The 11302-nt window shown below is 35.9% G+C and overlaps 4 protein-coding genes across 7 annotated transcripts in view; all 4 read left to right on the top strand.

Moving 5' to 3' along the window:
• LOC104776394 (ras-related protein RABG3b-like) overlaps positions 1–731 on the top strand; it is a 3154-nt gene extending 2423 nt beyond the window's left edge. Inside the window, exons 6-8 of the mRNA XM_010500453.1 lie at positions 1–49; positions 157–302; positions 410–731. The exon at positions 1–49 is cut by the window's left edge and continues 5 nt beyond it. Of these exons, the coding sequence (XP_010498755.1) occupies positions 1–49; positions 157–302; positions 410–473 (259 nt within the window). The 3' untranslated portion in view covers positions 474–731. The remainder of the gene's footprint in view (positions 50–156; positions 303–409) is intronic.
• On the top strand, positions 855–2977 carry LOC104776396. 4 transcript variants are annotated; one of them, XM_019243601.1, is made up of 9 exons: positions 855–1060; positions 1148–1199; positions 1309–1382; positions 1471–1572; positions 1776–1919; positions 2008–2059; positions 2252–2325; positions 2406–2495; positions 2701–2977. In XM_019243601.1, the coding sequence occupies exons 1-9, from the start codon at positions 927–929 to the stop codon at positions 2747–2749; spliced, it is 771 nt and encodes a 256-aa protein (XP_019099146.1). In that variant the 5' UTR covers positions 855–926; the 3' UTR covers positions 2750–2977. The 4 variants fall into 4 exon arrangements, with proteins under 4 accessions (XP_019099146.1, XP_019099144.1, XP_010498758.2 ...); XM_019243599.1 differs by having other exon boundaries at positions 911–1060; positions 2648–2977; XM_010500456.2 differs by having other exon boundaries at positions 911–1060; positions 2652–2977.
• On the top strand, positions 4047–4657 carry LOC109130417 (polyadenylate-binding protein 3-like). The gene is made up of 2 exons (XM_019239896.1): positions 4047–4467; positions 4641–4657. Exons 1-2 carry the CDS (start codon positions 4152–4154, stop codon positions 4655–4657), a joined length of 333 nt encoding a protein of 110 aa, XP_019095441.1. The 5' UTR covers positions 4047–4151.
• LOC104776397 (polyadenylate-binding protein 3-like) lies at positions 4741–7723 on the top strand. Its single transcript, XM_010500457.1, has 7 exons — positions 4741–5102; positions 5381–6162; positions 6244–6321; positions 6410–6499; positions 6593–6895; positions 6980–7195; positions 7339–7723. The coding sequence occupies exons 1-7, from the start codon at positions 4787–4789 to the stop codon at positions 7552–7554; spliced, it is 2001 nt and encodes a 666-aa protein (XP_010498759.1). The 5' UTR covers positions 4741–4786; the 3' UTR covers positions 7555–7723.

The raw sequence follows: 11302 nt of genomic DNA on the forward strand, positions 1-11302 counted from the left end.
CATACTTGTTGGTAATAAGGTTGATATTGATGGAGGAAACAGCCGAGTGGTATGTTTTTAGTCTCTTAGCTTTGCATCAAGAGAATTAGATATACTACAGATAGTACAAGTCCTTGTAATTTTTGCTATACTTAACTTGTTCCTTGATGTCTTCAGGTATCTGAGAAGAAAGCTAGAGAATGGTGTGCTGAAAAGGGAAACATAGTCTATTTCGAGACATCGGCTAAAGAAGATTACAATGTTGATGAGTCTTTCTTGTGCATCACAAAACTTGCCCTCGCGAATGAACGCGACCAAGATATGTATGTAAAACACCACTACAACCTCTTTCTTAATTTAGATTAAAAAGAAAAAGAAAAAAAACAGAATGAGACTTTTCTCATAAATTAACTTCTCTTCGGTGTTACAGATATTTCCAGGGGACTCCAGAGACTGGTTCGGAGCCTGAGCAAAGAGGAGGTTGTGCTTGCTAGCTAAAGAAACAACTCGTTGCTCCTCTCTTGATCTGTGCATTTCACTTGCTTTGTCTGTTGTTATTGTTGTTGTTGTGTCTGAAATTTTGATGATGAGACGACCAAAAACAAAACTCAATTCGAGTCTCTCTCTCTAAGTAAGGTTTTGGTTACTGCTGGTTCATCATCATCTTTGATATTTTTGTGTTTTTAACAATTTTGTATGTAATAATTATGTTGTACTCTTTTTTTTTATGCAAATCGAAAACCTTATGAGTCCGGTTCAACCGTAATTAACCGAATCCGGTTCGGTCTGAAATATCAGTTACGCAATTAGGCGGGTGACGTGGCGCTTCCTTCCCCACTTGTTTCGCTCCCTCGTATTCATTTCAGTTGAATCGTCGTCTTTCTTTTCGATTTCTCATTTCTCTAATTTCTCTCTTTTCTCTCTGTCTGAGTTGTTTGTTTAACACAATGGCGACGACTAGTTTAGTTACAGGACTAAAAGTGTTTTTACCGGTTATGTTCTGTGTGATGCTCGGGACTCTTCTCTACACCATCATCACCGATGGCCTTCCTTTACCTGATCGTCAAGATGTCTTCACACCGTAAAAACCCAGATTCTCCTCTCTTTCTTTATTTTCGCACACACAAAGATATATTTGTTCATGTTCGTTTCGTTACGTTTTTTTTAGATGGTTCGTTACGACAATTTTGGATTTCTACATCAATATCGTACCTATAGCGGTATGCTTTCCAGAGATTCTTGATGAACCNTTTTTTTTTTTTTTTTTTTTTTTTTTTTTTATAGAAAAAGTTTGAATGTTTACTTGTTTTTGATATTTTCTGATTTCAGGTTTGGATTGTGTACAAGGAGTCTACATGGTCTGGTTCAATACTTTGGACCGTTTTGCTTATTATATTCGGCAGGTATCATTTTGTTATCTGACTTCTGAAGCAAGATGAAGACGAGATTATCTTGAATTTGTTGTAAATTTTTTTGTCTTTTTGTTTCCAGCCTCACGACCTGTGTGTATCTGTTTCTTCAACTTCTTAAGCTGACAACTCAAGAAGCTTCAGAAGATCCTATGTACTATTTGTTACTTCGAGATTCAGTCAAGTATGTGTTTCCCATTTTGGTTTTTTTTAACTTGTTCTCTCTGTTGTGAGTTCAGTTTCATTTTGTTATCTCTTTATTCATTGATGTGATTAGAGTTACAGTAATGATCTGTTCTCCAAGCTGAACTCATATCTGCTGTATAGTTTGTGGGAGAGTTCTAGATCAATTTAATCAATGTGTGTAAAAATGTGTTTCTGGTTTAGGGATGGAGTTGGTTTGAGGGACAAGAATTCACTTGTTGTCACTGCAAGATTTTCGTTTGGTGCCTTAGGATGTGTGATGCTAGGAGCTTTGACTTACACTATCTTGACTTATGGTTCTCCTTTTCACATGGAGCTTCTATACCCGTGAGTTTCATTTTTCTCTGCTTTTTTATTTTTGTGTTTGAATCATCTGTCTTGCTTTGCTTTATTCATTGGCTAAACCTTTTCACAGATGGATGGTGGTTTTATTGGTTAACTTCTACATTCATGTTGCGGTATTATCAGTAAGTCCCAAATCTTTCACTGCATCATATCTAAAGTATCATCATCTTTTGCTCGTTTTGGTTTGCTAAAAAACTCGATGAGGCTAGAGTAGTGCTTTGGATGGTGATTAATAAAAAATCCTATAAGCTCTGTTATTACTGAGTTTGTTAATATTTTGCTCTTCCATTAGTAATTTACTCTTTTTATTTCAGGTTTGGGTTGTCTATAAAGAAACTAGTTGGATCATTGGGATTCTCTGGGTTGCTCTATTGATAGGTCTTGGCAGGTACAATTCTCTCTCAAAGTCTTAATACTCTTGATGGACAAGAACATTTTTCATTCATGTTTTATTTGATATTCTTTCAGCGTTGGCACGAGCGTAGCTATTGTCGTGCAGCTGTTCCGTCTCTCTCCTCTTGACCCGCTCTACCTTGTTCTGGTGAACAACAGTAATCGGTAAGCTAGGAATATGCAAAAAGATTATTCCTTCTCTTAAAGACTTAAAAAACGTTATCTTAGGAGATTGATTAGATACTCAAACAAGCTTATGAACATACTGTACTCTTATGTAATTCCTTTTTTTTTTACATTTTAATCTTTGGTTGGAGGAAGCAAAGTTAAAAGTTAAGGCTAAGTTGTGAACTCTCATGGGTCATGGCAGGGCTGGAGATATGTACGAACGTACTCATTCTGCGGTTTTGCGTATGTGAAGCTGTGTGGTTTCATATTTGAACTTTTTTTTACCACAAAAGTTCAAAACATCTATTACAAGTTTGTATGTTCCATAGATTTCTTTTGTATATTGTGTGACAAAACGTAGCCTGTTCTTCTCTGGGCATAAATGCAATTACTTATGTAATCAACATTTTTGGTCATGAATCATGACTTGGAAGAACACATGGATTTAGACTTTTTTAAGTCCGGAAATTTTTGCTTTTTTGGACCGTTGAACAATTGGGCTGTTTTTATGGCATGTTTTGACACTACATTGGATGCCAAAATTACAATCTCCAGTCTCCACAATCACCATTTTCATATGTATATATTAAAAAGATTACATGACAAAGTATATATATACCTAATACCCTCATTTAATCTAAGTTTATGAGGAACTCAATATGGTTTATCATAATCCATATGTTCCGGTCAAAGAATCCAATTATAGTTTAATACTCCTATTATTATTGGTAATGTAAATAGGTACATTAGGCTCATTAGCCATGGCAAAATCTGGGAGTCGCAGTCTCCAGTCTTAAAAAATACGTGGCTATCCATCTTTTACTCCAATCTAGACTAATAAATGTCATGAATCCATCCATATATTAGTTGCGGATATTTAAAAAGGAATTTGTAATCTTAAAGACCACGCAATACCAATGTTCTAGGAATAAAAAAATCTATACAAATTATAAAAGAATTCCAGTATCCATGATTTTCTTAATATATAAGTTTGCAGCATCATTTAAATATATTTGAAGGAAGCTCTAGTTCATTAAAAAAAAAAGCTGATATAATCTAAAACTAATCATAAACCCAATATTTTGTCAAAAAGAATCCAAAAATACTATAATGTCGCTATTTATAGTAATGTAGATTGATATCTTCTTAGCTACGACCAAATCAAACTGATCCTAAGCTCTACTCTAAAAAAGTGGTAAGAAAGAACCACACAGAAATTTTCACATTCTTGATTTGTGGAATTAAAAATTAAAATCTTATGTAAAACCAGTCAAAACACAAGCGAAACAATAGGGTAAAACATAACACTGTGACCTGTTCTAAATCATTAATTCTCTGGATCCAAAGGTCACTTAGTTAATGTATAAATAAACGTACACAACTCTCCACACTAGATTTCGTATCTCTTCTCTTCACTCCTCTCGATCATTAGAGGAAAACTAAAAAAGGAAAAAAAAATCAAAATAAGAATAAAATTTTTCCTAAAAACAAATAAAATTAAAATCTGTGAAGAAAAAATATATTAACACTTTAAAACCTCCTAAAAGAAAACAAATCTTCCAATTTGTTTTTAGAATTGGTTATTTTTGTTTCCTTTACCGGAGACGAGAAAAATTCACGAATCGTTTCTCGTAAAAAGTAAAACTCACCAACATGGCAGCGGCGGTTGCAACAGGTGTTGTTGCACCGGCGACAATGGTTGATCAGGTTCCAAGTCCGACAGCTCAAACTCCGGTTCAGATATCAGTTTCAGTACCGGTTCCATCTCCAGAGACGGTGGCAGCAGTGGCCGATCAAACCCACCCGAACTCGTCGCTCTATGCGGGAGATCTGGACCCGAGAGTGACCGAAGCGCATCTGTTTGATTTGTTCAAACATGTAGCTACTGTTGTCTCGGTTAGAGTTTGTCGGGATCAGAACCGTCGCTCTTTGGGATATGCCTACATCAATTTCAGTAACCCTAATGATGGTAAATACTATAATTCTATACCACTTGAATTGCTTAGTGTTCAACTACACCATGTTAAAAAAATGTTTACGCTACATATTAATTTAATTTATAGAAGTAGTTGATGCATCAGTCTCTTATTTTGTGATCTACTTGTTCCAAACGTTATTAGTTTGTTTAAAATTCTCTTTCAGTACCCACCTCATCGTAGAACTAAACTTGTAACTGTCATAGATGCTAGTTTCAAGAGGATTTTATTTGCTTGTTTATATTATGTTTGACGCNCCGGAGACGAGAAAAATTCACGAATCGTTTCTCGTAAAAAGTAAAACTCACCAACATGGCAGCGGCGGTTGCAACAGGTGTTGTTGCACCGGCGACAATGGTTGATCAGGTTCCAAGTCCGACAGCTCAAACTCCGGTTCAGATATCAGTTTCAGTACCGGTTCCATCTCCAGAGACGGTGGCAGCAGTGGCCGATCAAACCCACCCGAACTCGTCGCTCTATGCGGGAGATCTGGACCCGAGAGTGACCGAAGCGCATCTGTTTGATTTGTTCAAACATGTAGCTACTGTTGTCTCGGTTAGAGTTTGTCGGGATCAGAACCGTCGCTCTTTGGGATATGCCTACATCAATTTCAGTAACCCTAATGATGGTAAATACTATAATTCTATACCACTTGAATTGCTTAGTGTTCAACTACACCATGTTAAAAAAATGTTTACGCTACATATTAATTTAATTTATAGAAGTAGTTGATGCATCAGTCTCTTATTTTGTGATCTACTTGTTCCAAACGTTATTAGTTTGTTTAAAATTCTCTTTCAGTACCCACCTCATCGTAGAACTAAACTTGTAACTGTCATAGATGCTAGTTTCAAGAGGATTTTATTTGCTTGTTTATATTATGTTTGACGCGATTTATATATGCAGCTTACCGTGCAATGGAGGCTTTGAACTACACTCCCCTCTTTGATAGGCCTATTCGGATCATGCTCTCTAACCGTGATCCAAGCACGCGATTGAGCGGCAAAGGGAACATTTTCATCAAGAACCTTGATGCCTCAATCGACAACAAGGCCTTGTTCGAGACGTTTTCAAGCTTTGGAACCATCCGCTCCTGCAAAGTTGCAATGGACGTGACTGGCCGGTCAAAGGGATATGGATTTGTTCAGTTCGAGAAGGAGGAATCGGCTCAAGCCGCAATTGACAAGCTTAACGGAATGCTAATGAACGACAAGCAAGTCTACGTGGGACACTTCATCAGACGCCAAGAACGCGCTAGGGATGAAAACGCCCCTACACCACGTTTCACTAACGTGTACGTCAAGAATCTCCCAAAGGAGATTGGTGAGGACGAGCTACGAAAAACGTTTAGTAAATTTGGAGTGATATCGAGTGCGGTTGTGATGAGGGACCAGAGCGGGACCTCGAGATGTTTTGGTTTTGTGAACTTTGAGTGTACGGATGCAGCCGCTAGCGCGGTTGAGAAGATGAACGGGATTAGCTTAGGGGAAGATGTGTTGTACGTTGGAAGGGCGCAGAAGAAGTCTGAGAGAGAGGAAGAGCTAAGAAGGAAGTTTGAGCAGGAGAGGATAAACCGGTTTGAGAAATCTCAGGGAGCTAATCTGTATTTGAAGAATCTTGATGATAGCGTTGATGATGAGAAACTCAAGGAGATGTTCTCTGAGTTTGGAAATGTAACCTCCTCCAAGGTAATAACTATAACTATAAATCCATACATTCGTGTTGTTGATGTTACGTTGTCTTTGACGAAATCCCTTAACTAAATGTAGGTTATGCTTAATCCACAAGGAATGAGCAGAGGATTTGGTTTTGTTGCTTATTCCAATCCTGAAGAAGCTTTAAGAGCTGTGAGTTTCTAAAGCTCTGTTGTATATTAATTTGTTATCGTTGGTCTCTTTTGTAATCTCTAAGAGCTGAACACATATGACAATGCAGCTGAGTGAAATGAATGGGAAGATGATAGGAAGGAAACCACTATACATAGCTCTTGCGCAGCGCAAAGAAGATAGACGAGCACACTTACAGGTTTCTTAACTTTTCTTTACATATATTAAAAAGAAATGTGTTTGTTATCGCATGTGTTGTGACTGTATACGTACGTTTTGTTTTTGTTTTTAGGCGTTGTTTTCTCAGATTAGAGCACCAGGGCCAATGTCTGGGTTCCATCACCCGCCAGGTGGACAAATGCCTGGTCCACCTCAACACATGTACGTAGGTCAAAACGGAACAAGTCTAGTCCCGTCCCAGCCCATTGGATACGGTTTCCAGCCTCAGTTCATCCCAGGGATGCGTCCAGGTTCTGGTCCTGGAAATTTCATCATGCAGTATCCGCTTCAGAGAGGACAACTTCAGTCCGGTCCTCGTATGGGATTCAGGAGAGGTGCAACTAACATGCAGCACCACATCCAACAACAACAACAAGTATGTTTATAACTAAAAACTGAGTTAGTTATATATAGTTTCGAAAAATCATGAAACTGATATTGGTTTGGATTGGATTGACAGCTTATGCACCGTAACCCGACCCCGGGAATGAGATATATGAACGGGGCGAGTAACGGGAGGAACGGTATGGATTCGAGTGTTCCGCAAGGTATATTGCCTCCAATCATGCCTTTGCCTAGAGATGCTTCTTCAATCTCTCATCAGAAAGCTCCTCTCCTTCCAATCTCTAAGCTCACTTCTTCCTTAGCTTCTGCTAGCCCAGCTGATCGTACTCGGGTTTGCCTCTTTTCTCTCTATCTCAGCTAACTCATTGTTTGTTTGCATTTGGTTTTACATACTTTGGTATATATATAGTTTATTTAGATATACAAATCATATTTAGTTGTTCATTTAATTTTATAAAAATTGGTTTGGCACAGATGCTTGGAGAGCAACTTTACCCACTTGTGGAAAGGCATGAACCACTTCACGTGGCCAAAGTCACAGGAATGTTGTTGGAGATGGATCAAGCTGAGATCTTGCACTTGATGGAGTCACCAGAGGCACTCAAGTCTAAAGTATCTGAGGCTTTGGATGTTCTCAGGCTATCTGTTGATCAACCTGATCATGACCTTGGTTTCTCGACCACCGACTGAAACTTGCAATGCTTTTGCTGAACTCTGCTTTTTCTTTAGTTTTGTTATCGAGTCTTTCTTCACTTTTTTTTTTTAGCATTTTTTTTTAACTTAGTTTATGTTTTTTTTTTGTGTGTCTTTTGACTTAGTTTATGGAGTTTTTGTCTGGACAATGAAGATTTCTTAATAATCTGCAATTAGCCGATTAGTCGTTTTAGAAATCTGAGTGAACTTTTAATTGGAATTCCTAACTAAATTGTTCAAATCAACGACTCTTCTGCCTAAAAATCTCGTGGAAATCCCAAATGGATCCTTAAACGCAAATTTTACTTCGATCGTCCGACCAATCAACATGACCAATCCAGACCATGAGTAAATATCTCGTTAGTGTGCGTCTTAGACTCTTAGCATGATAACTTCTTTTTTTTTCTCACGAATGTGTGTAATCTATTCATGTTAGGTCTGACCAGGATGGAAATATAGCGACATATATAGTAATAGAGTTGTCGATGCAACACCGTACCACCCGTATTAACTCCACGTAGTGCATGTTATTGATGAGGGGGAAAAAAATGATTGAATGATATATAGATTTTCTGATTATTATTATTATTTTTTTGCTTTAATACCCGAATTTCAGATTCTGTATGTTTTGATGTTTTGGTAGAAAATGAATCGAAAAACCTAAATGAGTTTTCGAATTTCCAATTGCCCAACTCGACTTGAAAATTAGGTTGTTCCGTAGTATGGTCAGCAACGCGGGACAAACCTTCGATTATGGTAGGCTGGTAGCAGTACAGTGATATAATACTGACAAGAATCCAAATGTGAGTGTGTACAGTAATGAGTTTATTCGAATGTGTCCTTGTCCTACATCAAAATTTGTTGTTTGTATTCGACGTGGTTGATATCAATTATATGCACACATACTCTCTTTTGGAAACTCCCTCAATTATATAAAGAAGAGACTCTTTTATGTTTTTATAATTGGAAACAAGCCATTCAATGATTGTCACATTCATTTTCAAAATACATGTTTAATATTATGACGTTAATCAGCATGGTTTATGTTGATCGAATATACTTTCAGTCACAACAAGAATCTAAAAAAAAAAAACAAGAATCTAATATAATTAATTAATTATTCAGAAAACTCATGTTTTGCATATAATATTCATTTATATATATATATTTTATTTTTGGGATGGTACGAACCATCTCTGCTCTGGTCATGTAAAAGATATTAAAAAGTCAACATGAGTGCTAATTTCAAATTGACCATGCGTTAGCACACAAGAGATTTTTTTTAAAATGATTGCATAAAGAAGAGAGTACTGAGTGGGGTTGATACGTGTCACCGTCCAAAATGTGTATGAGCCTTCTCATTGGAGCTACACTAGCCGACCCTTTGCCTCATCATTTGTTGACTTCAGTCACCTTTTACATATTTATTAATCAACTTACTTATTAATCTTTCCCATTCGTTGTTCGATTCTAGTTTGTTCCATCCACTTTCATTTTCTCTTTGATACGTCGAAATATATTAACGTGGACGTAGTATAGGGTTTCTTTGTTTCTAGTATTTGACAATTTTTAAAAATTTTAGATCTTTGTATCTATTTTGAGTTGAGATAAAAATAAAATTATGATAGGTCAGGGAGTATTTCATGCTAACACCACATCTGAATTATGATCGGATGACAGTGATACACAAAAAAACAACATCTCTCTAATCAGTCATCTTTACTACACTTATATGTATCAATGATTTTTTTTCAAATTTTAAGCATAACCGAATGACTAAATCAAGTTTGGAGCTTATATTTGTTCGAGGTTGCGTTTTATGTTCGATTTGTTTTTTCTTATAGTAAATTGATTGATGTCACGGTCCTTTTGTGAATAAAAGTATCTTGTGTCACAGTCGAAAAAGAAAGTTGTGTATTGTATAAATTTGATATATAGTAGAGTAATAACTTGAAGAAAAAATAATGGCATTTTCAAGGTTTTGTTGACAATGAAAGCGGGTGGTAATGAATATCTCGCTTGCTAAACCACAAAAGAATCAATTCATTGGACTATAACTTAAACATATAATATATCTAGCGAATGTCTATAATTTGAGAATACGACTTTTCGAAAAAGTTATACAACTCTTATAAAAATTTCTCCACCATAATTGTTACTTTATAAAAAGCTTAGTATTAAAATGATATATTTACAATATTAAAAAAAAGGTAGGCAAAGTAGCTTTCTTAAAATTAATGTCTTTAGCTAATGGTAAAAACATATACCAAAATTTGAACTAACTGCGAAACGCGTTTACTTTGATCAGCATGATACATCAATGTAACACTTCACCATCTATAAGCTAGTTGTAAGTTAATAGCCTTTCTAAAAAAAAAAAAAAAGTAAATAAGTTTTCTTTATATAAAGATAATTAATTAGTACATAAAATAAAAATTGCTATACTTTATAAAACTTTTTTTTTATTCAGTGTTAATCTCAAAATAAAAAAAGCAATTACAGTGATAATTAATTATAAAAATGATTGTTTACTATATTATATTATAAATTATTTACTAGCCCAGTTACTGAGTTACATAAGTCCACGTATGGTTTGAGCCGATGACATACATGGCACATAACGACGGAAAAAGTCCCGGTTATGTTACCATGTTCAGACACCAGCCAGCCAAGCCGTCCAGACAGAACACACAAGTGGACACGACCAATCAGGGGAATCGTATGGAGATCATTAACAATATATTGCTCGCATCTTATTGCGCCACGTCTCTTGTTTTAGAAGGAAGATCAACGTCCATAGATCTCTTGCTCAATTATGATTGGTACACGTCATCTAAGTTATGTTCAACTTGTTTATATGGAGTAGGACAAGTTGGGGAAAATATTTTTATTTAAGTATCTTAAAGGAAGAAGAGAGTGTGAGGCCCATTTAGATATTTTTCTCAACGGGCTGATCTCAGAAGCTACCCGTTGATCTAGAGCAATCGGACGGTTCGAAACTGTTCAGGGTAAGCTGCCCGAAACTTTCCAAAAGGAATTTTGTGGGTGGGACTCACTCGTTACTGAATCGACGGTGGAAAAATTTGAAGGTGTACGTAACACCTCGTAGCAGCTGAACGTAGCTCTTCTCAAAATATCTGTGGACACATGTCACTAGTTTTTTGTTTGAAAGTAGTGTATATATTAACTAATTTAGGTAAATCACATGAGAAGTTATGTTAGTTTAATTAATTTAAGAAAAAAGGAAAATAATTCATTCATGACCACCAAACCTTTAAAAATGTAATAAAATAAATATCTGATTACTACTACTTGTCCAAATTCTTTACCAAATGTTGCCATATTGTGAATCTCTCTAGTTTTATTTAAAAACAACCACAAACTTACTTCAAAAATTTAGAGTACATTAAATTTTACAAACACAAAAATCTGGTTGTTTATTTAAAATTTAATAACTTACTATTTTAAAATTTAAGCAATTTCTGTTAGTAACATGCAATATACATACTTTACGTACTTAAATTCAGATTGTGATTATAAAACTTAAAAAAAAGAGTTGGGTTCATATCAAAGCTGCATGGAAGTGGAAATGGATTTGTGGAAGCGGAAATGTTTGAAAGCCTGGAAGTTAGTGATGAATCCTATAGATGGTAATTTTTTTTTTAACCATAGTGTATATGGGATGGGCATGTAGGTGATTAGTGAGGATGGTGGTGGTATGTTGTTATGTGCCATGGTTCCAATG

The sequence above is a fragment of the Camelina sativa genome, chromosome 3 (assembly GCF_000633955.1).
Source record: "Camelina sativa cultivar DH55 chromosome 3, Cs, whole genome shotgun sequence".
Taxonomy (NCBI): domain Eukaryota; kingdom Viridiplantae; phylum Streptophyta; class Magnoliopsida; order Brassicales; family Brassicaceae; genus Camelina; species Camelina sativa.